The sequence below is a fragment of the Zophobas morio genome, unplaced genomic scaffold (assembly GCF_036711695.1).
Source record: "Zophobas morio isolate AGI-343-1 ecotype UQ-CSIRO unplaced genomic scaffold, CSIRO_AGI_Zmor_V1 ptg000024l, whole genome shotgun sequence".
NCBI lineage: Eukaryota > Metazoa > Arthropoda > Insecta > Coleoptera > Tenebrionidae > Zophobas > Zophobas morio.
The window spans coordinates 16,645,564-16,673,349 of record NW_026972129.1 but is presented as its reverse complement, the minus strand read 5'-3'; the positions used below and the strand labels follow the sequence as shown (position 1 = coordinate 16,673,349).

General features: G+C 32.7%; 1 protein-coding gene across 3 annotated transcripts in view; it reads left to right on the top strand.

Moving 5' to 3' along the window:
• The first annotated feature begins 747 nt into the window (after positions 1-747).
• The window catches only part of LOC135135027 (titin-like), a 148,485-nt gene continuing 121,446 nt past the window's right edge, over positions 748-27,786 (top strand). Inside the window, exons 1-10 of one of the 3 annotated variants that reach the window (XM_064063966.1) lie at positions 748-892; positions 8,187-8,319; positions 20,924-21,218; positions 21,682-21,862; positions 25,771-26,074; positions 26,123-26,214; positions 26,260-26,481; positions 26,532-26,912; positions 26,971-27,359; positions 27,408-27,756. In XM_064063966.1, the coding sequence (XP_063920036.1) occupies positions 877-892; positions 8,187-8,319; positions 20,924-21,218; positions 21,682-21,862; positions 25,771-26,074; positions 26,123-26,214; positions 26,260-26,481; positions 26,532-26,912; positions 26,971-27,359; positions 27,408-27,756 (2,362 nt within the window). In that variant the 5' untranslated portion in view covers positions 748-876. Of the gene's footprint in view, positions 893-8,186; positions 8,320-9,443; positions 9,601-20,923; positions 21,219-21,681; positions 21,863-25,770; positions 26,075-26,122; positions 26,215-26,259; positions 26,482-26,531; positions 26,913-26,970; positions 27,360-27,407; positions 27,757-27,786 lie in introns of those variants that run through there. The other 2 variants (XM_064063964.1, XM_064063965.1) reach the window with 2 other exon arrangements.

The window sequence follows — 27,786 nt, the reverse complement described above, 5'->3', positions numbered from 1 at the left end:
TAGTATTTTTTAAATCTTATCTACTTATTAAGCCTGGGTAATGTGAATTGCACCGTTATTAAAAATTAATTTCTATGGTATTTTTCTATGTGTACACAAAAATTTCATGTGTTTTTTGTTGCAATGGGCTCGTCAATGAAGAATTCGTTAAATTGTAGCAAAAGAAGCCTAAAGGTTAAAATTTTGCTTTATTTTTAAATTGAGTTTTTTTATTTTTTATCTTTATGAAGGCTATTTCGATTGGAAATTTTGTCTTATTTTTGTATTATCAAACATTTTTTTGACGTCTTTTTGTTACATATTTTGTAAGTATTTTTGACATTATTTTATGTCATCAGGGCAATTTTGGTCTAAATGGCACTAAAATAAAATTTTTATTATAATGCAAAAGTAGCTTGAGAAATCCTCAAGGCAAAAATAAAACTTACATAATTAAATGGTGAAGACAATTAGACGCTAATAACATAATCACTAAGAAAATATCCTTGCCAAAATCCGTTATTAATCTGTGTTCTATTTTCTCACTATGAGTAAAGAAAAATTTCCGCAGTAAATTTTGGACGAACACCCTGTATGATTTAGTGACCCGATCTTTAAAATTATTGTTTACCAGAAAGCAGAACTTGTAAGTTTCGGCACCCATCCGTGCATGCATCACATGTTACGGGTGATGGTGTGTGTCATGTTCATAGTACATCTCGCGTCACGACGCCTCGAGCTGTTGACGTCGGTCCTGTTTTAGCTCAAGCTTGGCGACGTCCGCACCAACCAGCGTCTCCAGTAGTTCGCGCCGACTGTGGCGGAGTGCGGTGCAGGTAGAGATCCCATGGGAACCGTTGCGTCGGGATACCATCAGCGTCCGAAAGTCGACCCAAAATGAAAGTTGCAACAGGTCAGTGTCGTTCGAGTAAAAACGCCTTTTGCTGCCTTCATTTTACCACGACGCTTCATAATTACCAGACCTGGAAAAACACGAGGCTTGCTAGCTGTAAAATCCGGCTCGAAGGGAAACAGACTCTTTCTTTTGGGTAGATTTTTGCGAAACGTGCGCTTACACATGAACGGATTGTTGAAAGAATGCCACAACAATTGTTGTTGTGCCAATTCTGTTACCATCGAAATTTACTAGTTTTTGCATTTTAAAAATACTGCTTGTATTTGTATCGTAGGATGGGCTAGTCTGACATATCGCGAGCACTAATTTAGATTTTAATGTATAATTTTTAAAATTGGATGTCATGGTTATTTTTGAAATAAAGAAAGAGTAAAACTGTTCTTCCTGATTAAATCAGGATGGTTAGGAAGCAGATGTGCGACTCATTTATTTCTTCTATGTAACGCCCCCATTTCTTATTATACGTTTTATTTTGTTTTATATAAATAGATATGCCAAACGTTTTATTTATGTACCCACACTAAGTATTTTTATTTTATTATGATACGATGAATATTAACCGCAAATATTTTTTTTGTGTAAATGTCATATTTACTCAACTTGTTACGTTAGTTTATAAATCATCTTTCGGTAAACAAAGATAAAGAGAATAAATCACTAATAATGTGTACGCTATGAATTAGGATATTACTAAAGAAAAAGAATACTTTCGTTAATTTATTTCAACTACAAAATTTTATTTTTATTCGACAAAAATTTACTTTTACATTACAACAAAAATAAATAACATAAAACACAATATTGAATGAAATTTTTAAAGTCGTTTTGAAGTATTATAAGTCGGTATTCTATAAAGCTCTGCAAAGTTCTATAGGCTCCTCTGGAACATGATTACCTTATATAGTCATCATTCATCGGTCAAACAATTTTTGAAAACCCTTTTCCCTTTTCGAAATCATCTCCACAGTTTGTTGCAAAAAAATGTACACCCACCTGTAGAATTTAAACAGTTACGCAATGAAGAGTGGTGTAGTTCCTACAAATATTTAAAGAATAATAGTAAGAGAACCGGCAGGTCAGTACATATGTGTAAATTATAGCCCTATTGTAGCTTAAACACGCCATAAATGCGTGTTTGTGTGTTCTACTTCAGTTTGTGACCTTAGAACCCCTATTTCGTTGTGCAGTTAAAGAGCGGGATGTGTTCCTACACGCAAATTGCGACTAGGAAAAAGCAAAATTTACACACGTAATTATAGTCTGAGAAAGTTTCCACTGATTTAAACAGGACTGTTAATTTTAACAAGAAAGCTACTAACACAAAAAAAAGCTGTCGAAACTGAAACCTGTCTGAAAAAAACGAGCAAAGTCCGACCAGTTGTGTATAAGTCAGTATCTAATAATATCTATTTAACTGAAAACCGCTGAGACTGTGTAACAGTAATATCAAAAGTTATTAGCGTGCTTTTATGGGAGAATTTGATTAAATTACCCGCTCTTGCTTCTGGAAGCTTAGAACAAACACAGCGGTTAAATTCAAAGTTATATTCTTCAATAGTTTGTTTACAACACTTACACACAGTTTTTTGTGTGGTAATTTTAGTTATAGTCCACTCTTTAGAAAACCAAACTCCACACATTTAAAATAAACATGTAAAACTTTTATCAGTGGTATCATAACTTAAGCGAAATGCTTAGTTAAGTTTTTAAGATGAAAGACGCTTTTCTCCAGTTTTAGTTCTATGGTTTTTACGTCCGGAGTGACAGCCAAAGGAAATAAACACACACATTACTCTAATCATGATCCTATAAAAAAGTAGTGTAATAGGGTCATTTCGACGAATATCTGTCTAATTGTGTGTTTTCTTGACATTTCGCGGCTCGTAGAATACGGAAATAAAGGTTGCATTTGTTGTACATTTGTCAATTGGAATTAAAAAAAATGTTTATTTATCCCATTAAAAAATTCATGACGTAATTGTTCTGAAATTATTGTGAAACGAATCGCACAATATGTAACGAACATGTTTCTTTGTTTGTGGTGTAATAATCCATTATTTCTGTTATTAGCGTCACTCACAGGCATTCTCATAACAAGTTTGTACCATCAAGTTATTCAGGTTATTTAAAAAATTACAGAACAAACTTTTCTTTTGTTACTATAGCTCTAAAATTTTTATGCACAATTAAAAAACACATTACTCTAATCACGTAACTGAATTCGATGTTATGTTGTGAGTATTACCAATGTGCTTGTATTTTTAGAGCTTAGCTAGAAATAACTACAGTTCGGTTAAAGAGGACTACGTAAAATATAAATATTACTATTGCAGTTACGTTATATTGTTGGTGTGATCTCAGACATCTAAATTAAAACCAGTATTTTTTTGCTTTATTTTATAGTTTAGTAAGCCACAGTCTGTTAGGATAGGCATAATACGTCGTTTGTAAAGTAAGTTGAATAATTTAAAATTGATCTTTTAAAAAATCGTTGAATAAGTAAGTTATGTTTTTTATTCAAACGGGCGTTTTATTGTTCATACAGCATGAACTGCCGTGTCGACAGATTTGTTAAAGAACGACTTAAACTGTGTCTGGTGTATAAATGAGCTCTAGGTGGATTCAAGGATCAACTGCTTGACCTATCTTAGACATAGTGTAGATTTCGATTAATTGAATGTGAACTATTTTTAAATGTCAGAGACCCATGAACTATTTGGTCTATATCGGAAGAAGGTGTCAGTTTTTCTGTAATTATCGAAATATGCTAGCATGATCTCTTTTTGGTAAAATGTGTTAACACATAGTTTAAGCTTTGGTCTTAACTATTTGTGGAATACGATGTTTTTTGTAATTTTTGGAAACATTTTTACATACATTTTAAATCTTTATGAAAACGTGCTGAATGACGCACGCTCGTATGTTACTTAAGGCACTTGGGTGTCTTAAGTAGCACCATTGAGTCTGACGTTTAGCTGTGATAGTTTCATATGATAAAATTAAAATTATGTGGTTAATTTTGGGCATTTTTTGCAAAAGTAGAAAAACAGAACTCACTGAGTGTTGTTTAAAAAAGCTGATCCAAAGTCACAAGAAATATGATAAAATTTGATTCTAAAGTAGCGGTATGTTTCAAGTACGATTATTACAACTATCTTAATTATATGCTGACATCATTAACTTTTTTGTGAGGAGATATATCGACTGACTATTAATGTTTGTGATTTTTTTATAAGGTTGGCAACATATTTAAAATTTTATGATGCTAAATTGTAACTTTGGGCATCAGTTCAGTAGCTGCCATCCTCGCATTGCTTTTTAGGCGGGCTCCTGTCAACAATGACAATCCTGAACTGACAGCTAACATTGCCAGTAATTCAGAATTGTCAACCTAAAAATTTATTTCAATCATTAATAGTCACAAGACGAGCTCTACAACAAATAGTTAAACCAACTGATAAATGACAAAATAACATAAACAAATAAGTTTAACTTCATATATTATGGATACGAAGTATTTCATCCATAGATAAGAAATTTAAAACCGTAATTGGACCAAAAATTAAGTATCATCATCACTTATGATTCGTACAGGATGTTAATTCAATTAACACTAGCACTGTATATTAAAACTGGGGGAAGCCTATGTAAACAGTTTTTGATATTATCAATAGAAAACTGCTCGATTTACTATTTTTTTGAGACATCCTATACATATAAACAACTCCAAAAAATAAGGATACAAATGAAGGAGCATCACACTATAGGTACATTTTAAGCTAGATCTACATGCTAAATGGAAAGGATGAGAAGGTTAGTTCTGAATCGATTTACCATGTTCAGGATAACCTAAAATATCAGACTAGTTTCGTAATTTCTAAGTAATTTTCCAAAAAATGTACAGTTGCGACCATAGAAAACCGGACCATTTTGATACACACAAAGTTTTAGTTTTGAATTTTTACTTTCCGAGCGTAAAAGCATTTTCTCAACTTTTCATGACCCCCTAGAGAACGGAGAAATAGGTCTCTCGTTTCCGTCCGTCCGTCTGTCTGTCGGTCCGTCTGCCGTCCCGACTTTTATTAGACAGATAATCTCCGAAAGTTCTGGGCCGATTGTTGTCAAAGTTTATATTAGGAATGTCATGTAGATGGTAAAACTCTAACCAAAATTTGTCTAATCATCCCCACCTCTAATGTGATGACATCACTTCATAATTGTACATAGTAAATGGGTTCTAAATTGTATAAAATAACATAGTCCTGCATATGTAGTTTATGACGCCGTGTTAAGTATTTATCGGAAATGTCCAGATTTTTTGGAAAAAAAAATAAAAATTATAAAAAAACATTTTGCAATTTAATTTTGAATCTGCAAAACCGAATGTTTTGAAATCTTGCAGATGTTTTAAAGTTATGCTAAGCATAATAAATTTTTAATCAAAATTTATTTACTTATCCCCTCGAAAATTAGTCAGCTCAAAATTTTGCGGAATAAATCTTATCTAAAATGTCCAAAATATAATGAGTTTGTACCTTATTTTATTGATTTAATCAAGAACTGCAAAACCGAGTGCTTTGAAATCTTGGAGATGTTTTAAAGTTATCATAAGCATGGTAAATTTTTGATCAAAATGTATTTGCTCATCCCCCCTAAAAAAATAATGACGTCATCTCAAAATTTTGCCGAATAACTCCATCTAAAATGTGCAAAATATGATCAGTCTATACTTGTTATTTATCATTGCATCCATATTTTTTGGGACCACGAGTCACTCCATTATGTAATAATGATAAAATAAGAATTATAGTATTCGGAACATTTTGTTTGACTGTGGTTTAATTAATAATTTTAATCCTGTGTTTTGAGAAGACAAACTCATTCAAATGAAACTAATTTCTACGTGACATTCTTTCGATGTATAAACCTAAATAAACACTTCAGCTTCAGATTGCTATTACCAAGTGCTGAAGGACATTTTATCCCGTTAGTTAAGTGCTTTAAATATATTTTACATTGTACCACGGCACACGGCTTGCGGGGGCGTTTATGCCACTGGTTTTTACTTTACCGAGGTTAATTTTATAATTTTTTAAGACCTGAATTTGTTCAAGGACGAGGGAAGTTCTTTCGAAATAGCTTTCCAGGTTAATTTTATAATTTTTTTAAAGACCTGGATTTGCGTCCAATTTTTTTAAATGTCATAATAGCAATTTGAACGGACGCTCCAGATTTGAAAAAACAAAACAATAATTACATGAAAACGTGTGTCAAAACCTAGTGGTCCAGTTTTCTATGGCCGCGATTGTACATGCATAAAGTTAAACATGAGGGTGTACTAATAAATCACAGGTACGTATATCATTTTAAACACTTTAAACAGACTTTACTTAGCAAAATTTTAATATAGTTTCATTAAATTTTTTAGAGGGATGACGAAATAAATTTTGGTTAGAGTTTTACTATCAATCGACACGATATTCTTGATATATTTGTAAAATTTCACAATAATCAATCGAATATTGTCAAAGATTAGATGTTTAATAAACACAGACATAATGGACAGACAGACTGAAACAGAGACCTGTTTTCCATATTTTGGGAGCAACGTTCAGAAATCATAAGATTAGCTGTTTGTCAAATGGACCCTATTATAACACTTCCCTAGCTTAGGGTCGGGAAGTGAAATTGTAAATATTTTTGTAGTAAAAAAATGTTCAAGGGTTATGGAAAAGTATTAAAAGTGCTATTACACAATTTTACGAAAATTTATTCTGTTTGAAAACGTGTGCATGAAGTCATAACAATGATACCACGTAGAAATGAAAGTTTTGTAAAAACATACAAGCAGGAAAATTTAACAAGATATATTTTTTTTAGTAAAATTTAGTAAGTTGTAGTTTCAACTCTTTTCTCTTCTCTTTTACCCAAAACTACCCCTCAATAATTTTTGGTCCGAAAAACCTCTTTAAAACACCGTTCCTATCGAGAATGTTTTGTTTCTCGAACCAACCATTTCCTTCCATTTTCAGGGTGCTCTAAATGTGCCCTAATTGTAATTCATCGCTGTAGATGGAGCAATTATTTATTCAGAGAGCATCCTCGCGTTAATATACCTATATAATTATAATAACTAAAAGATCCAACACTGGTCATTTCCATATTTATTTCCCGAGCGTAAACTAAGGGTCCATCGCCTATTTTCATGTTTACTCGACGTTTCAGGACCCTTACAATACGAAACAATAGGTTCCCCGTTTCCTTCTGCCTGTCTCTCTGTCTGTCTGTCGTCTCTGTCGATTTTGATTGGAAAAATGATTTGACTCATTCGAATCTCGACTGCGAATAAAGTTCCTCCTTCATTTGTGGTTTATGAATCCGTTTTGAGTGTTTACCCTAAACATCCAGATATTTGGAAAGAAAAACCAAAATTGTATAATTTAGCTTTGGAAGAGGAAAACGGAATAGTTCGAAATGGCGTAAAAATCTTAAGGTTATTGTGCATGGTAAATCGTTATTGAAAAATTATTGTATTCACCGGAATTACCGAACCAATTGTTGTAAAATTTTATGTGTATCGTATACGGTAACTAACATTTATCTAATCATCTCTACTAACAATTTGATGACGTCACCTCAAAATTTCGTATGGTTTTTATTTTATAAAAATATCATATTCCAAATGTACTTGTGGTTTATGAATCCGCCTTGAGTATGTACCTTAAAAATCAAAATTGCATTACAACATTTTAGAGTACCTAGTTCAGCAGTCACGCGTTAGCTCAGGGGTTAGAGCGTAATTTGTTTAATAGTACTGCAAATAATTTTTTAATATATCGTATTGTATTGTTTATGGAACGTATGTTTTTTGCAGCAACACTGTGTTAATGTTCATTTGTTAGCATATGTGATGCAATTGTTGCATTAGCAATAATTTAGAAAATACATTCACTTCTGTTTAGATATTAACTAATAGTTTCAACAAATTCTTTACTAATTCTTTTTTCGTTGCTCTTTTATAATTTAAAATTTCGAGTCGTTAATGCCACACGCATTCTAAATAACACATCATTTCATGTTGCTGTGCAATCCGACTAGCGTAAGCAAATTTCACATCCGTGCGGTAATAATACTTACATCCCACTTACTTAACGTAAATAATCAGTATGCTTGAGTGTCCTTAGCCTTAACGCACTGTAGATATTTTTATAAAAATGTATACCTAACATTTGTTGTTATTAAATATTTCTTCTCTCTATTATTCAGTTATGTAATAATTGAATATTTTCAGATTTACCAGCACTTGAAAAATTTCCGCCACGATTTCGAGACGAAGGTTCGCAATGTGTATCGGTTTCGGAAAATTCGAACGCAATACTTTCAGCGGAATTATACGAGATTGGCAGCGATATAGAGATATCATGGTAAGTACGATAAAAACGAACATGAAATTTTATAAAAAGTTATATTATATCAATCAAATTCGTCTACAATTATCAATTTAAAAACAAAACAAAATTTGTTACAGTCATGAAAATTACAACACTCAATTGACTACAATGTGTTAAAATAACTTAAACTATGTACATACCTACATATTTCATATTCAGATCTCTTACGAAAGTTTAACTGGCATAAACAGTCGTAGGTAAATCTTGCTATAATGTGTAAATTAAAAAAAAATACATTTTACAGTCTTCTGGCCGAAGAATAAATTTAATTTGTTTATAAAAACGCATAATATAAAAAAACAAGACTTTATGGCAGCAAATAACAATTTTATTTCAGTTTTATGAAATTTCATTAAAATAGAACCTGGCTTAACCGCCTAAAAATACAGATGAACGAACACATCACAGAGGTTATGAACTACATCTATAGTTTGTATTTTTTTTTAATAAATTATCGTTGTTAGTAGTTTCAGTGCCCTTCTCTTGTGCATGACATTGATCCATGGCAGCCAAGTGAATAGAAAATAATAATAACACCGTTTCTCATCGAGAGATAAAAATATACTAAGGACAATATTATTGGGTCCAGATACTTCGCGACGTCAACGACGCTTTCTGTGTTTCACATACAGTCGTTGAGTTGGCAGCGCGCAATTCGTGTGCTTTTTGTTCCCGCTTCCACGGTTGTTTTACTTTTGTGTTACACGAGTTCAACAAGTGCCACTTATGTTTACAAAATCTCTGTGCTTTGCTTACTTGTATATTTTTAGCGATTCCCCTCTCTCTAATTTTTCATTTTTGCCATTGTATCGGAAGTAGAACCATGTTGACACTACCTGACAACTAATAGTAGAATTCTGAATTAACGTAGAAATCAATGTTGATAATAAAATACTACCAGAAATAACTGTTTCGTACTTCAAGTCCTTGTAAAAGTAGTAGTACCCTGTAATATTTTTAATCCTGGCCCTAAGTGAAGATCAAGAATTTGGCTTTCACAACTAACTACCAGATGTTTTTAAAAATAGGTCGCTCTATTAACCTGTTTTATACAGAAATTTTCACTTCTAATTTCTTTATCTTTATAAAATAAGTAGTGCGGACAATGAAAGGACGTGAAATGGGTATAAACAGAAATTGTGGTTGCGCTACGCCAGACTGATAAATAATGGGACAAAAAGTTACAAAGTGTTGTAAATGTTCCAGTGGGAAGCATCACAGCGGGGCGAATTGCAATGATTCTTCGTCTGACGGGTGAGATTCTTTCCACATTCTGACACTTTTAGATCTCGAGAAGAATTTTTAACCAAGAATTTTTCACTTAATTATTTTGTTCCCTAAAATAATCTGATGTTTATTTGAATGCTTTAGATCTACTTAGTAACGCCTACCGCTTTTATGTCTAGTGTACGAGGATTTTATTTATAGGGGAATTAATGTATCAATCAGTTGTTCCAAAAGTGTCTTTACTAAGTGACTTAGCTTAAATATAGCCTAATGTTAAAAAAGAACAAAAATTCAGGAATCTCCTACAACCGAGACATTGTCAACAAAATCGACATAAATAGCCAGTAACTTTATAACACGGGTTTATTTTAGCTCCATCAGTCATAAATTTTATATCATTGAACGCATCTGTTTAGATGCAATGCCAATTTAAATATTGTTTCAAACCCAAATCGATAATATCATGTTTGCTGCTACAATAAACACACACAATTCAAAAATAAAAAAATAAAAATATTTTTTGTCGTAAAATATTATCACACTACAAATACTTCAGCACAAAACTTGCCGACCTAAATTTATATTTTTTTTTTGCGCAATTTTCACAAAAGTGTTCTAATTCCAAAACATATGTGTTTACGAGAATCTGAAAATTGTGTTCAGACTGTGTGTTTATGACGGAGATGCTTACTAGAATAGAATTTACTTGTTTAGGTTTAATCTACCAACCTTGATATTCATAGTTGGGAATTTTTTCCTTGATCCTGAAGTAAAACGCTTTTTGTCCCTTAATGCGTTTCTGTGCCTTTGAAACTCAATGGAGCTCACTTAAAACGTAAAAATAGGAAATTGGTGCTATTTGCAGGAATTGTTTATGCGTAGTACTAGTTTATAAAACACAGGATGTTTTATCTAGGATTCATCACTTGTATAAATTTTTTTTATTTATAAAGATAAATTAAATTGGAAGTATCGCGTCTTAAAAACCACTAGGTTGTTATGGATTTATGTAGTAGAATCTAAAACGATTATGTTCAAGAAAAATAAGAAAAAATAAACGTCTTTTAAAATTTTCATTAGTTGTTAATAAAAACACTACCTTGATGACTGGACATATTTTTGGGTTAGGTCAATTATTATTATTTGTTTATAGTTTATTTATTTTATTGTACAGTAATAGCTTATTAGAGCTAAGGAAGTATTGAAATAAATAACGTCCATTGAGGGACATTTTACTTTCATATTTTCTCCACGTATCGTAGCTTCAAGAGTACTAAAAAATAAATCCTCTGTTTCTTTTGTCTGTTTGTCGGTCGTTTGTAATAATCTCCGAAATTACTGGACCGATTGTTGTCAAATTTTGTATGTTTAATAGGATGGTAAAACACTAACTAAAATTTGGCAAATTACCGTCACCAACATTTTGATGATTTTTTACCCAACAATTTTTTTCTTAAACTGTGGTGATTCTTTTAATTTCTCACAATAATTCTTGAAAAGGCATTTCAGGGGCAAGGAAAGTTCTATCCAAATAACCTTAAATCAGTTTTTTATCCCTGAAAGGCCATATTTATTTTCTCTGAATTTTAGAATAAAGTGACATTCCAAGTGTTACATTTATACAAATTAATATTAACATCTTTATGCTTACCAAAAACTGTTAAATACATTTCTATTCTAAAATGTACTCCAAAATGTATTAGATGTGCTTGAGAGACGAGGGACGTTATGTCTAAATAACTAAATAATATACATAATAGATCAATTCAAAACGCTATTAATAATGATTGTTACTACATATTATGTAGACTATGTTCACTTTGTACGTAGCCCAAATTTTTAAGTGAAATAATTGTTAACAGTTTCAGTGTTTACTGAAACGAAAGCTTAAAATTATCTTAGAGTTCCATCTGGCCAAGTTTCAGATTTTCTTGGCCCTCATGTGTAAAAAAATTAGCTATTAAAATCGTAAAGTTTACGCCTCAGACCGATGACATTTATTTGTAATTGGAAAAGATAAATTTCAATGGTAAACACATTTTTTTTGAACCAACAAAGATTCGGCAGAATTATTTAGAAAACAAACTGCCATAATAATTAAAATGCCAAATATTATATATGTATTTCAGTGACATGGATTTATCTAGAACATTTTCCATAGCACCGTCATTAATTAAACAATGTTAATGGACTTCGAATTAAGAAGATTGCACAATATAGATTATAAAGAGATTATATTAATTCCTTAATAATCCATCATTATCTTTTTGTATAGGCTGTCCTAATATAAAATTAGGATACATTATTAGATTTTGAAAATTACACATTTTTCAGAATTTTTGTTATGGTGCTAACAACTATTTAAAAATTGCGGTTTGTTAACTAAAATTTCTTCTCTCGGTGCAGGGTAACAGTATAATGTTTATAGAGAATGCCAACGTGATCGGGAAAATGCGTCAACAATATTTGTAATTTTGTACTTTTGGTGCTACAGGGACAATAAAAGTGCCAAAATATGTCTTCATGCCGTCGAAATTTTCTGCTGTTTTTTCAAAAATTGTTAAATAAATGTTTGGTGAAAAACAGGCCTTGTGTTTTAATAATAATTTTACCGTCAACTGACTTAGAAAGAGTTCATCTAATTTTCTTAAAATTATAAAAACACAGTTTAATGTTATATTTCACATAGTAAAATTAATATATTTATTTAATGAATGTTATCATGTCCTTGAATCTTCGTTTAAATATATTTTTTTAGGTTCCAGCTTTATGATTTAATAATTTCACGTTACTTAATTTCGATAATGCCAATTGGCAATTATCCATTAATACTAGCGCGGAAAGTTCTGTCTGCATATTCGAGTGTGCGTTTTTTTTTTTGATAGCTTATCTCAGACCATATTTTTAAGTATTTTTTTAAAAACATTTGAGATGACGTCATCCGCTTTCCTGAAGAGAACCTATGCTAAAATCTCCTTCCGTCCTTTTTTACACGCTCAATATAATCATAGATGTCACACTGTACATTTTATGTGACATTTGAATAACAGCATTTTGAAACAAGGCTTCTTAAATTAAGGTCCGACTTTTCAAATCTTTTTGAATCTTAAGTTACAATTAAAGTTTCAAAGTGGTAGTTCAGGATTTTTGCTTTCTCATTGATGAGTGAGTAATTTCATGAATTTTTGATAGCTCACAGAATACGAAAATGTAAGTTTCTGTTTGTTTATGGATTATCATCTGTCAGTCCGCTAGTGTATACGCACATCAGTTTCTAAAATAACCCATTCGGTGTAACTTTGATATTTTTTTTTACTCTAAAATGATCATGAAGATGATGAAATGTTAGCCAGACTTGTATATCATTTCAGAGTATTGTTACGTAACTCTTATAATAATTGTTAGCTTAACATGCTTTCTTATCCGTGGCTTAATACCCCACTCCTATTTTTAACTGTACGTAGCCGGATTGTCCTAAAAATATTCTTCCACCATCAAATCTTACGGCTTGTCTCATATATTACATAAGAATTTTTTTTTAGAAATACTAGGTTTAAAAAATACAAAACATTAAAATATTTATTCATTCACTCAAAAAATATAGTGGCACTGAAAAATATATTATGAAATTCTGAAAAATGCTGTTTATTTTTGTTTATTGAAAAAAAAATTGAGATGTAGTAATGGTTGTGTTTGAGTAATATGCTTAAATTTTTTTGAACTGCTGCCATAAAGTGTCTTTAAAATTTAGTTATGAACCAATTTATCTTAACAATTATTTCAGAAATGACGTACAACAGCGTCCATTTCTGAGTCATGCATGGTTAGTTTTTTTTTGTATATTTGAACAGATTATAATTGCCATTAATTCATAAATAAATATTGTAATATACTTTCCATGTTTTCTCGACGTATCATAGTTCCTAGAAAATGAAAAAGTAGGTAATTCGTTTCACTCTTTCATATGTGTTTTCAGAACATCGCGTACATAACGCTAACCAAAGATTATCTGGTTATCGTCAACAAAAATTTGGTGAAGTCATCTTAAAATTTTGACAAGTAAATGTGCCAAATATATATTTATGCTTGTCAGTATTTAATCTACCCCTGATCTGGAGCGTATGCAAGTTCATTTTTGGAAAAAAATCGGAATTCTATGTTAAATCAGATCACATTTTTTCCTCCCTTACAAAAATTCGTGACGCTACCTCAAAGATTTAATAATGTAGGTATCTAAACTGATCGGTGATCAATTATTATTGACCAAAGAACACTAATTAAAATGTATTTATTTATATCCTCTAGACAGTTATTTATTAAAAAAAAATGCTCATTTAATTTTACTAAAATATCTAACAAGGATTTGGATGTATAGATTTTAAAGGGAAGAGCTTTTCAATGGTCTGGAAAACAAACTTTGAACATTTTGTTTTTTTCTTAAATATTAGCGTGCAATTTATTTTCCTTACTTAATTATACGAAATACAGCAAAAATAAAATGCTTCTAACATGTTAGGATTCGATGAAAAATATATTTTTGAAAATACTAAAAATAACAGTATTGTTTTTCCAAAATTTTCTGGGAAAATGGAGTGAGCCGTTTGTGATTTAATCAATAAAATAAATTAACTATTTAAGTAATTAAAAAATATGAATGCAATGATAAATTACATGATAGACTAATTAAACTTTGCACATCTTAGACAGGATTTATTTGGCAAAATTTTGAGATTTTGTGGTGACGTCATACATTTTTTGGGGTTGATAAACAGATACATTTTGATTAAAAAGTTACCATGCTTACAATAACTTCAAAGCGTCTGCACGATTTCAAAGGATCCACTTTTGCAATTCTTGATTTAATCAATAAAATGAATTGACCCAGTTATCAATTCTTTGAGACACCCTATATAAGCAAATAAGCAAATTTAAGAACTATTAGTGCAGTGTTAAATCACAAGTAAATGTTCATCATATTTTCTACATTTAAGATTGATTCAGCAATATTTTGGAGTGACGTCATCAATTTTTTAGGGGAGATGAGCAAATATATTTTGATCAAAAATTTTCCATACTTATGATAACTTTAAAACATCTCCAAAATTTCAAAGTATTCGGGTTTGTTATGTCACCCTCTATACGCAAATCCAGAAAATATGAATGGAATGATAAATTACAAGTACAGACTCATCATATTTTGTACAATTTAGGTAGGCTTTATTCGGCAAAATTTTGAGCTGACGTCATCAATTTTTTGGAGGATAAGTAAATATATTTTGATTAAAAATTTACCATGCTTATCATAACTTTAATATATCTGCAAGATTTCAAAGCATTCGGTTTTCCAGATTCTAAATTAAAACGTTGTTTCATAATTTTGATTTTTTTTTTTCAAAAATCTGGAAAACTCAATTCGGAGTCATAAACTACATGTATAGGACTATGTTATTTTATACAATTTAAAACCCATTTACTATGTACAATTTTGAAGTGATGTCATCATATTATTAGACAAAATTTTGTTAGCGTTTAACCATCTACATAATATTCCCAAGATAAATACAAAATTTGACAACAATCGGACCAGTACTTCCGGAGATTATCTGTCTAATAAAAATCCGGGACGGCAGACCGACGGACACACGGACAGACAGACAGACGGACAGACAGACAGACGGACAGACAGACAGACAGATAGACAGGCTGACACGGGAGACCTATTTCTTCGTACTTTAGGTGTCATGAAAGGTCGAGAAAACGTGAAAGTAAAGAGTCGACCGACGGACTCGATTACAATACTTCCTTCGATTACGCTCGTGAACTAAAAATTAATTGACTCATTCATTAATTTTAATGAGTCACCCCGTATAAGAAATTTAAAAACTTTTAATGCAATGATAAATCATAAATATAGACTTAACATATTTGGCACATTTTGGATAGGATTTATTCAGCAAAATTTTGAGATATTGTCATCAATTTTTTGAGAGGGGATAAACAAATAAATTTTGCTTAAAGATTTATCATGATTACGATAACCTTAAAATATTTATAAGATTTCAGAGCATTCGGTTATGCAGTTTCAATGTTAGATTGCAAAATATGGTTATTCTTATTTTGAATTTTTTTCAAAAATTCTGGATGTCTACGGTGAAAATTCAACATGGATTCGCACACCATAAATGCGGAAGTATTTTATTTTGTGAAATTAAACAAAATTTTTTGTTATAAATTTTGGAGATGACGCCATCCCATTGGTGGTGGGGACGATTAGCCAAATTTTAGTTAGTATTTAACAATTTACATGATATTCTTAATATACATACAAAATTTGACAATAGTCCAATAGTTTCGGAGATTACTTGTCTAATAAAAATGGATGCAGACACCAGACAGACAGACAGACGGAAACGGAGGACCACTTTTTTAGTACTCTAGAGGTCATGACACGTCGAGAAAATATGAAAGTGGCAATTCGGCCGATGGATTCAATTACTATACTTCCTTAGCTTACGCTCGGGTAGTAAAAATACTGAAATATAGTATCACTATGAAAGAAAACAATCTTTTGTTGACCAGTGTTATTAATAATGTTTACTGTAAAATTGTACATTGTTTAAGGTATATCGATAGAAACAGAGAAAGTTTCAAATTTTATTAGGAACGTTGTTATCATTAAGTCTACTGCAAGTAAATAATCCATTAATTATATAATGCATCACACAAACATTTTCTTCCATTAAAAACACTTATTAAAATCAAAACTGTCTATTTACCTACAAAAAGTGGGTAAATACAACATATTTGTGTTAGTTACGTATTTGTGTACTTGTGTTTCGCTTTAAAGCAACAATAAATGCGCTAAATGCATATTCTCAGTACATGCTTAACTTTAGCTGCTTATATTTACGATTCGAAAAAATTCGAATGTTAGTCACATACAGATAACCACCGTTAGCGGTCCAAATATTATTTTGGGTGAACAGCTCTTATTATGATAATTATTATTTTATTACTACCACATAGGTGGGCGCGACATTACTGAATTCTTATATTTTCCATAAAGTGCGGTGAACCGTTCTTGACTTGATCATTACAAAAATTACGAACTTCGTATTTGTATCTAAAGTAGAGGAAAAATTAAACAATAATAATAATGAACAAAAATGGTGGAGTCATAAACTACAACTATAGGACTACATTATTTTACAAAATTTGAATATTTTTTACTGCGTAAAATGTTGAGCCGGCGTCATAAAATTGTTGGTACCGGTGATTAGAAAACTTACTATCTACATGATATTCCTAATGTATAATACAAAATGTAACAACAATCGTTCCAGCAGTTTCGGAGATTATCTGCCTAATAAAATTTGCTGCAGACGACAGTCGACAGGTAGACGGAAACGGAAGACCCAGTTTTTCGTACTCTAGGGAGTATGAAACGTCGAGAGAACATGAAAGTAACCAGTCGCTCGATGGGCCCTAAAATGCTTCCTTAGCTTACGCCCGGGAAATAAAAACGGTGGAGAAGTTGTGTTTACAATTTCAAAGTGATGTTAATTTGAAGCTTAATTAAAGTATAAACACTGGTGAATTATGAGGTTATTTAGAGAGTTTGAAAAGTTGCTGTTTAATATTTTTCACTAAAATGAAAAAAGCATACAGATAATATTTTATTGATACGTTGAAGTTAATAGTGTTTAAGGATTATTCTCTAAAGAAATCGATTTTTAACTTGGAGTAAATAAAAAATAAATATTTACAATATCAGCTTATTTTGTAATTAATTGACTGCGTATTTTTATTTAATGATCGTTAAGTTTACTCTCCTTGATTTAACAAGTAAAATGTGGATCTCAGTTTGTTGAGAACAGAATGGAAAAGCTTCTTGTTCATAACCGTAGTGCCATCACAAAGTTAAAAATTGGTCTAAAGAGTTTAGACAGTACTTCCCTCGCTGTCGGAAACTTGACGACTGCATGCCTATTGTGTTTTTTTTCTCATTACATTTTTGTAGTGGGAATTTAAAAAAAAATTGCGATGACGTCATCAACATTTTTGCAAGGACACGTATATAAGTTGGGATAGATGTAGTGTAATACTAAGAATAAAATTATTATATTCTCAAATTTTCGGGAAAATGAATTGGGTCGTTTTGAATATTGATTTTTAATAATCAATAAAATAACGAAACAATTTACTGACGTATACATATCAGAGGCAACTGAAAATCGTGTATGTATAAACATTCTTAATTTAAGATGACAGGCGTAACAGCATACGTGAGAGTCAAACAGAGAAACTGTAAACAAAACAACCATCGGTTTTATTGCTTCGACTTCCGCTTGTTATATAAAACATTGGGTTTTATTTTAATTCTTGACGGTGAAATTCACAATTGGTTGATTATAAACATGTCTATTTCACATTCGCGGAACCAAGTGAGCGCATAAAACAAATGCAGGCCTGTAATGTTAAAGTCGATGTAAATAAGCGTGCTACACTTATGTTTCAACCGAGTTTTTCCTTTAACAAATTTTGTGTCTACCAAATTGGGTTGGTTGGGGTGTAATACTAATAATAAGTGTTGCCTTTAATTTAATCAATAAAATAAATTGACTTCATTAATTTTTTTGAACCACCTCTTAAGAAAATCTAAAAAATATGAATGGAATGATAAATCACAAGTACAAACTCATCATATTTTTTGCATTTTAGATAGGATTTATTCAGCAAAATTTAAGGGTGACGTCATCAATTTTTTTAGGAGGGATGAACAAATACATTTTGAACAAAAGTTTACCATGCTTATAATAACTTTAAAATATTCCCAAGATTTCAAAGCATTCGGTTTTCTAATTCCTGATTAAATCGATAAAATAAATTCACGCCTTCATAAATTTTTTTGAGTCACCCTGCATATGCAAATCCAAAAATATGATTGGAATGATAAATCACAAGTACAGACTCATCATATTTTGTACATTTTAGATACGATTTATTCGGCAAACTTTTGAGCTGACGTCATCAGTTTTTTGTAGAAGATAACCAAATATATTTTGACTAAAAATTTATTATGCTTTTTATAACCTTAAAACATCTGCAAGATTTCAAAGCATTCGGTTTTGTAGTTCCTGATTAAATCAATAAAATAAATTTACGCATTCATTAATTTTTTTGAGTCACCCTGTAAATGCAAATCGGAAAAATTTGAATGGAATGATAAATCACAAGAAGAGACTCACCATATTTTGTACATTTTAGATAGGATTTTTTCAGCAAAATTTTGTGGTGACATCATAAATTTTTTAGGGGGGACGACCAAATACGTTTTGATCAAAAATTTACCATGCTTATGATAATTTAAAAATATCTTCAAGATTTCGAAGCATTCGGTTTTGTAGTTCTTGAGTAAATCAGTAAAATAAATACGCTTTCATTTATTTTCTTGAATCACCTTGTATATGCAAATCCAAAAAATATGAATGGAGTGATAGATCACAAGTACAGACTGATCATATTTTGTACATTTTAGATATGATTTATTCGGCAAATTTTCGAGCTGACGTCATCAAGTTTTTGGAGGGGATAAGCAAATATATTTTGACTAAACATTTATTATGCTCTTTATAACCTTAAAACATCTGCAAGATGTCAGAGCATTCCGTTGTGTAGTTCCTGATTAAATCAATAAAATATATTTACGCATTCATTAATTTTTTTGAGTCACTCTGTATATGCAAATCCAAAAAATATGAATGGAGTGATAAATGACAAGTACAGGCTCATCATATTTTGTACATTTTAGATATGATTTATTCGGCAAACTTTCGAGCTGACGTCATCAAGTTTTTGGAGGGGATAAGCAAATATATTTTGACTAAACATTTATTATGCTCTTTATGACCTTAAAACATCTGCAAGATTTCAGAGCATTCGGTTTTGTAGTTCCTGATTAAATCAATAAAATATATTTACGTATTCATTAATTTTTTTGAGTCACCCTGTATATGCAAATCCAAAAAATATGAATGGAGTGATAGATCACAAGTACAGACTCATCATATTTTGTACATTTTAGATATGATTTATTCCACAAACTTTTGAGCTGACGTCATCAAGTTTTTGGAGGGGATAAGCAAATATTTTTTGACTAAAGATTTATGATGCTCTTTATAGCCTTAAAACATCTGCAACATTTCAAAGCATTCTGGTTAGCAGATTAAAAATTAAATTTCAAAATGTTGTTTTATAATTTTGATTTTTTTTCCAAAAATCTGGACGTTTCGGGTGAAAAGTCGATTCAGAGTTGTAAACTACATGTGTAGGACTATGTTATTTTATACAATTGAAAACCCATTTACTATGTACAATTTTGAAGTGACGTCATCGCATTAGTGGTGGGGATGATTAGACAAATTTTGGTTAGCGTTTTACCATCTACATGATATTCTTAATATAAGTACAAAATTTCACAACAATCGGTCGAGTACTTTCGGAGATTATCTGTCTAATAAAAATCCTGGACAACAGACGGACAGACGGACGGACAGACGGATGGACAGACGGACGGACAGACGGACAGACAGACGGAAATGGGAGACCTATTTCTTCGTCTTCTAGGGGTCATGAAAGATCGAGAAAACGTAAAAGTAGAGAGTCGGCCGACGGACTCGATTACAATACTTCCTTTGCTTACGCTCGGGAAGTAAAAATTATGAAAAAACAATTTTTTGAGAATATATCGTGTGTGAACACAAAATGTATCTAAGAAATCTTTTCTCATTTACGAAATATCTTATGCTTACAAAACGCTGAAGAATCAAAATCACCAGATTGTCAGACTGTGCTTAAGTATTGTTTACATTGATAAAATTATTTCTGTCAACTTTTTCTAAAAGCTAAAAATTTAAAAAAATGTGTAACATTAATGGGCAATTTTTCATAACAGTTTAATGAAGCAGATGAAATTTGACATACATAATGTCCTTTCCTTGAAATTATTGAATGATGATGGATTCGTGGTCCAGGTTAAAGGCAGCTGTTAATTTAAAATTATTTATAACACAGATTCTGTAATTCGAAGGATTTAAATAGTTTTTATCTCATCTACATAACTCACATAACTTACATAACATATCTTCAGAGAGATCAACGTCTAATATTAAACCCATATTTTCCTTTCAAACATCTTAACATGTAGCACCGGAAGAAAGTGCTCACCAATAATAGCCCATGATGTAATATACCTACACACATCAACAAGAGAGACTTAGCTTTATTGTTTCCTCATATTTCTGAATATTTAGAATTCTAAGCAACTAAATAAATCGATGAAACGTTCCAGGTCTAAAGATGGAGCTCCAATCGCCCCCGAACCCCGCCGAAGGCTCAAAATTACCGCAAACATCGTCCAGCTGACCTTAGACGATGTTCAAAAAAGTGATGCTGGCATGTACACAGTCATGGCCAAGTCGCCTCAGGGAGCAGCATCTAGAGACTTGGAACTGAGGGTGAACAGCGGCAACAGCCCCGACGAGAACGAACCTCCGGCGTTCCTTCGACGCCTCAACGACCTCTCCGTAAAAGTTGGAACAAGGACTAGGTTTCTAGTCGAAATAAGAAGCTGTTCCGAACTGACGGTAAGTCGTACGCTTCCCGTGAAAACGCATTTTGAATGAAGCGACCATAAACATGTTTCAAAAATAATTTCGACAAAATATTGGCACGCTTTCAACAACATGAGGATATTTGGTATTACAAAGGCGTGGGTAAAGTTAGGTAATTAATATTTTTAAATATTTATAGCAAACATGCATTAAAAGATGCATTAGTGCATGTTTATCTAAACTGGAGGCTGTAGTCTGCTCCATTCTTTATATAAAATCTGACCTCATACATCTCTTTCGGCTTCAGCATTCCATGGCACGCAACCTAAAAATTTCACTTGCTTGTATAATTTTTTGTGTCAGTGGAACTAAACCTACTATTATTTTTAATGATGACGCACTTAGTTCTAAATTAGATCTGTCTGGTTCCGTATGACACTTCATTGTGAATGAATTATTCGAAAATAAAAATGCAGAAAGGAAATTCTTTTTATAGATCGAATGGCTCCACAACGAAGAAAAAGTGGAGGAAGGAGAACGACTCAGATTCGTTAACGAAGGTGGTTTTCATTGCATCGATGTCGCCCCGGTAACAGCCAATGATGCCGGAAGATGGACCTGTACTGCTCGAAACGAGTTTGGACAAGCGTCTAGCACCTGCCATCTCAACGTACTCGGTAAACCACCTACAATTTGTATTTACAAAGATGTATTATCACTATTACTTTAGTTAGCATAATAGGTTGTAAATGTCTTTGATCGTGTTTTTTATTTCTCTTTTGGTAGAACCTACTTGAAACATTATTAACTGTCTTCTTTCTTGAGCTATAGTTTTTCAATGAGACTGAAATGCTAGTTGGTGTATTTTCCAAATTTTAAACTTCTATAATCTCTTGTTTTCTGAGCCTATTTTGAGTCTCTGAGTCCAATTATGAGTTCTTTACCGAATTCCACAGTTCCTTTATTAACAATATATAATGAGAGAGCAATAAAAAACAGGATCATGAATTTGTAAAGATTGTGATAAACCGAACATCCCGCCTTAAATTGCCATGTGAAAAAAAATTGAAAGCCCGCGAAAAATTAAAAAATTCAAAATGGAACCCTACATTGTATTTGTTTTTTTTGTGGCGGAATGCGTTCAGAAGCAAGTGGTGGACCCCAAGGTTGAAAAAGTACCGCTAAATAAAACACAAGAAATATGGAGAACACAAAATTATTTATTTTCCCACTGACAAAAAAAAAAGAAAAAAAAAGCTGCTCTAAGTTGTGGCGGTTGAAGAAACAAAAACTTGCCTAACTTTAAATGAAATCAAATTAAACGTTCTAAATCAATGCAAATATTCGAATATCACAAATTTAACAAAAACAAAGAAAATCTGGATTAAAGTGACCGGATGCAAATACACAAGTTATTACGGACGTGTAGCGGCAAATTTAAATTATGGCAGTTAACAAGAGAACAAAATTTTAATAAAACTAACTCTATGCGGCGGCAGAGCGCCATGAGAGTGTGGCGATCGAACTATATCAATTTCATTCTAGAACCCAGCAAAAATACCCACAGTGTTGTAGCATGAGCGGAGTTTGGGGCTCCTGGTTGTGACCGTTCTCCCCCCCACGACGGTGATTCTATTCTATCCTATCGGCAAGCACATGCCACCCAGCACCCCTCTATGACCAAGTAACTTGCCGCGTAGAAACAGGCTATTGGGCCAAGCCGCGAGCGTCACGTCATCCCGACCGTTCCCCTGACTACCCTAGGCCTGCATCCTTTTGTGCAGAAGGCGCGACCACCAGCTCGACAAGGAACCGCGCACTTCAGTTCCGCCATGTGTTATTGTGTTATTTACCTCAATTCCATTTCAATGTTCAATTTCTATACTTAACTCTAATGTTAAACGACAACTGAACAAGTGTTAAAGTTTCAAAAGAGCAATAAACAACATTTAAATTCGCCTTCACCTTCGTGAAGTTTTTAAACAGCAAATAATTCTTATCTGAGATTAAGATTGGACATCAAACAATTTATATGATAGACCCATTAATCAACAGAATATTCACATGGTAAAAAAAAACTAGCAAAGATTTATAAAAACAAAAAAGATCTGGTGTGAAATAAAACTTGTGCAGACAAAAATATTACGTGAGGTTAGGAACTGCAGAACATGAAAATTTACGTTCAGTTTAAATTATACAGCAAAGAAAATTACTGAATCTAAAATTGTGAGATAGAGAAAAATTGTGTGAGGTGAAAAATTGCAAAGCTAACGCAATTAGATGATTACAATATTTGCCACACTTAATCAACGATTCAAACAAAGAATTTACATGATGTTAAATTATGCCACACTTTATCAACGATTCAAACAAAGAATTTACCTGATCTTAAATTATGCCACACTTTATCAACGATTCAAACGAAGAATTTACATGATGCTAATTTATGCCATTATCCAATCAGTGCACGATATTATGAATTCTACCGCACTTTGCACGGTCCTTTTCCCAAAGTGGGCCAATGTTAGGTTAATTTAACTGCCGTAAATGAACAATTAGCAATCCTGTGTGAGGAATTAAGAAGTGTTATAATGTAACACTTACGTATAAGCATCCAGAAAGCTTATTCATAATTTGATAAACAAAGGATGAGTCCTGACTAAGTGAATCTTATGAAATCTCCTAGCAATTACTTTATCTAAACAAACTCCATGACCGTTTAATTGTGTTCAAATCAGTTAACGATTAAAAACCTAACATGAACTGTGAATTTACAAACAATAAAACAAATTTACACTACGTGTTAGCGTCGGTTGAAAATTCGCATATTTCCGCTTGGAAAAACCGCAAGAATTAGCTACGCGTGTTGGAGAAAATTGGCCTCGTCGTCGTTACAATTAATTTTCGTTAAACATTTTCATTAACTACCAAACCAACAAAACTTAACCCAGCTAACTCACCACGTGGTTTCACTCACACCAAACCAACCAAAAGTGACGCCTCTCACCCCTTTAGCAACCAAATCAACTTCTCCCAACCCTCTGAACAGAAATTCCCTAGGAGAGGTACCAACTACCAGAAAAGAACTAAACTTGCACCTGGTTGCTTATGTTTAACAATTTTCTTAATTAAATGTTTTTTCAAATTCAAATTATTTAAATACGATTTCGCGTCTCTTTTTTTTTCAGCGCGAAATTTTAATTCAAATCTGGTCACCACAAGATTTGTCTTTGATAGAATTTTCGTCAAGTCAGATTACTGTCAGACTGATAGTTTGAGTTAAAAATGCAACAATCAAGGACAAAACTTTAAAAAATTCAGGGCTGTCTTTGATCTTGTTATTCATTGCTCTTTCGGTAGAACCTACTCGAAACATTATTAACTGTCTTCTTTCTTGAGGTATACCTTGTCAAGGAGTTTGAAATGCTAGTTGGTGTATTTTTCAACTTTAAAACTTCTAGAATCTGTTCTTTTCTGAGCCCATTTTGACTTTATGGGTCCAGTGATGAGTTCTTTACGGAATTCCATAGTTCCTCTATTATACTATTACAATAACAATATATACTGAGGCAGTAATAAAAAACAGGATCATGAATTGCAAAGATTTGTCTTTGATAGAATTTTCGTCAAGTCAGATCACTGTCAATTTAATAGTTTGAGTTAAAAATGCAACAGTCAAAGACAAAACTTTCAAAAATTCGTTTCTGTCTTTGAACGTGTTTTTTCTTGCTCTTTCCCTAGAACTCACTCGGAACATTATTAATTGTCTTCTTTCTTGAGATATACTTTGTCCATGAGGTTGAAATGCCAGTTGGTGTATTTTCTAATTTTAAAACTTCTTAAACTTCTTTTCTCAGCCCATTTTGATTCTCTGACTCCAGAAATGAGTTCTTTACCGAATTCTACAGTTCCTGTATTACAATATTACAATAATAATATATCACGAGGTAGCAGTAAAAAACACGGACGATCCATGACCACCAATTACAAAACAATGATATACTACAAATAAAAAAAACTACATCAAAAATTGGAACATGTAAATAAAACATTTAAAGACAAGTAGAAGATTCAACAAGACAGTCATGGATTTTTGAAAGTTTGTTTTTGATCAGTGCATTTTTACATAATTAAAAAAAGAACAATATTGGGCCTTGATGGGAATCTTGAGGAACATTTAATGAAACGTCCGTTGGATTTAATTGCATTTATTTTTACAAATTGTTTTCTACCAGTCAGCCAAGACTCTAAAAGGGGACTACCAATACCCATATAATTTGATTTCAAGATCAATCTTTTTATATTTACCTGGTTAAACGCCTTTGACAAATCAGTATAACTATACGGAATCCACCTCACCATTTTCCAAGCGATTTAAGACAATCATAATTAGTAAACACAAAGAAGATTGTCAGTTGTCGTCCATTTAACCACTTTCCTTGTATTGATTTCGCTCATTTCTTTAACGGAATGCTATGTTTTAGCCAACAATTTCCCGAGCGTTTCACAATCTCAGCCTGTTCCAAACATATTGCATTGTTTGTACCATGAAGGTCGTCTCATGTAACAATACGACACATTCCAGTACCGAAAACTTACAAACCTCCTGAGTTCCTGGAAGAACTTCGCGCTCTTCTGACGGAACAAGGAACCGTATCGCTGGAATGTAAGGTGGTGGGAGTACCAACTCCCTTACTTCGCTGGTTCAAGGATGGAAAGGAGATCAAGGCTGGAGACGTTTTTGCCCTCACTGCAAACCCCGACGACCCAACTTCTTTGGGAACGTACATGTGTGAAGCAGTCAATTGCATGGGCAAAGCTGTGTCCAGTTCCAAGGTGCACGTTGTTGGAAAGGGAAGTCGTGAAGGGTCCCTTAAACCAGCAGACAGGTAACCCATTGAAATCTTTTGTAGACCATGTTAATAATTTTTTATTAGTTCACTGCCACCTGGACCTCCACCGGTATTCATTCGCGATTTACAAAACGAAGCAATTAAAATTGGTGATCCTTTGTTATTGTCCTGTCAAGGTAAGGTTTACCTTTGGTGAGCTATTTCTTAGAGGTCGTTTGTAGTGTCCGTACCTCCCTGGCCCAAATCTGTGGCGTGGTATAACTCCGAAGGTCGCATCAACGACGAAGTTGCAGGTAGCAGGTATCGACAGATGGCAGATGGTTTAGGAGGGTACATGCTCGAAGTCAAACCTACAGAAGCAGCAGACCAAGGCGAGTGGAAATGTGTAGCCACAAGCCAAGATGGTTCTGTTTCTATTTCTACGTGTAACGTCCAAATGACTAGTAAGTCAATTTTGGCTATTCGTTTTGTGATACTCACCCGTATTTCGTAGTACCGAAACATTTTCGAAAACCTCGATTTATGGATACTCTTAAGGCCGTACTTACTGATGAAGGGTTAGTTTCTTTTGAATGTAAAGTAGTAGGTTCCCCCACTCCGCTATTACGATGGTTCAAAGATGGACAAGAACTAAAACCGGGAGACGTTTATCAATTAACAGGAACGAACTCACTAGGGTCGTACTGTTGCATTGCTAAAAACTGTATGGGAGAAGCAAGAAGTTCGGCTGAATTAACAGTTGAAGATATTCAAAGTCAACTGAATGATGAAGAACGGGCTCAACTGATTTTGAGGAGTCAAGCGCCGAAGTTTATTCATGGCTTGAAGAGTGTCGAAGCGAAAATTAACGAAACGTTTAGATTTACAGTTCAAGGTACACAAATTCATTTTCTGTTGTAACTAACTAGATAATTGGAAATTATATATTGTAGTTAGTGTTACTACACCTTTACCTACACTGTCTTGGTACCGAGATGATCACCCGTCAGAAAACGAACCCGAACGTTACTTCGCAATAAAAGAAAATTTAGGTGTTGGACATTTAGATATAGTTAAGGTAGAATTTATGGATCAGGCAGAATGGAAATGCGTAGCTACCAACGAATTTGGTCACTCCGTTACTTCCTGTTTCCTTAAACTTATTATCCCCAAACACTTCAAGAAGCCCAAATTTTTGGAATGTTTACGAGCTGTTTTATCAGAAGAAGGTGCTGTTAATTTAGAATGTAAAGTAATAGGTGTTCCGCCCCCAGTTCTTAAGTGGTATAAAGATGGCGTCGAACTGAAGCCTGGTGACATTCATAGAATAACCTCTGGAGAAGTAAGCATCAAATTTTATACATCAAACACATACTAATTTCGTTTCTAGGACGGTACTTGTTGTCTTGGCACTTACACTTGTGAAGCAAGAAACTGTATGGGTGTAATGGCAAGTTCAGCATCTCTTCTTGGTTTTGAGGACCCAAAAACAAGAACACAACAGAGAATAGAGCTGGCTAGACAACCATCATTGTCTACTATTCACGAAGAACGTACCTCTCAAATTTACGACACTGCAGGAGATCAGTCTTTGACAATAGATGACCGCGGTGAAGTTTCCTTCTCGTTTGACGGGAAAGAAGTTTCCGTGTCTTTATACGAAACTCCTGATTTGACGGAAGAGGAAGCTATACAGATTGTAGAGATGTATGCAGATCAGTTGTCAGAACACGTTTCTGGTATGTCCGCACACGTTTCTCTAAAACTAG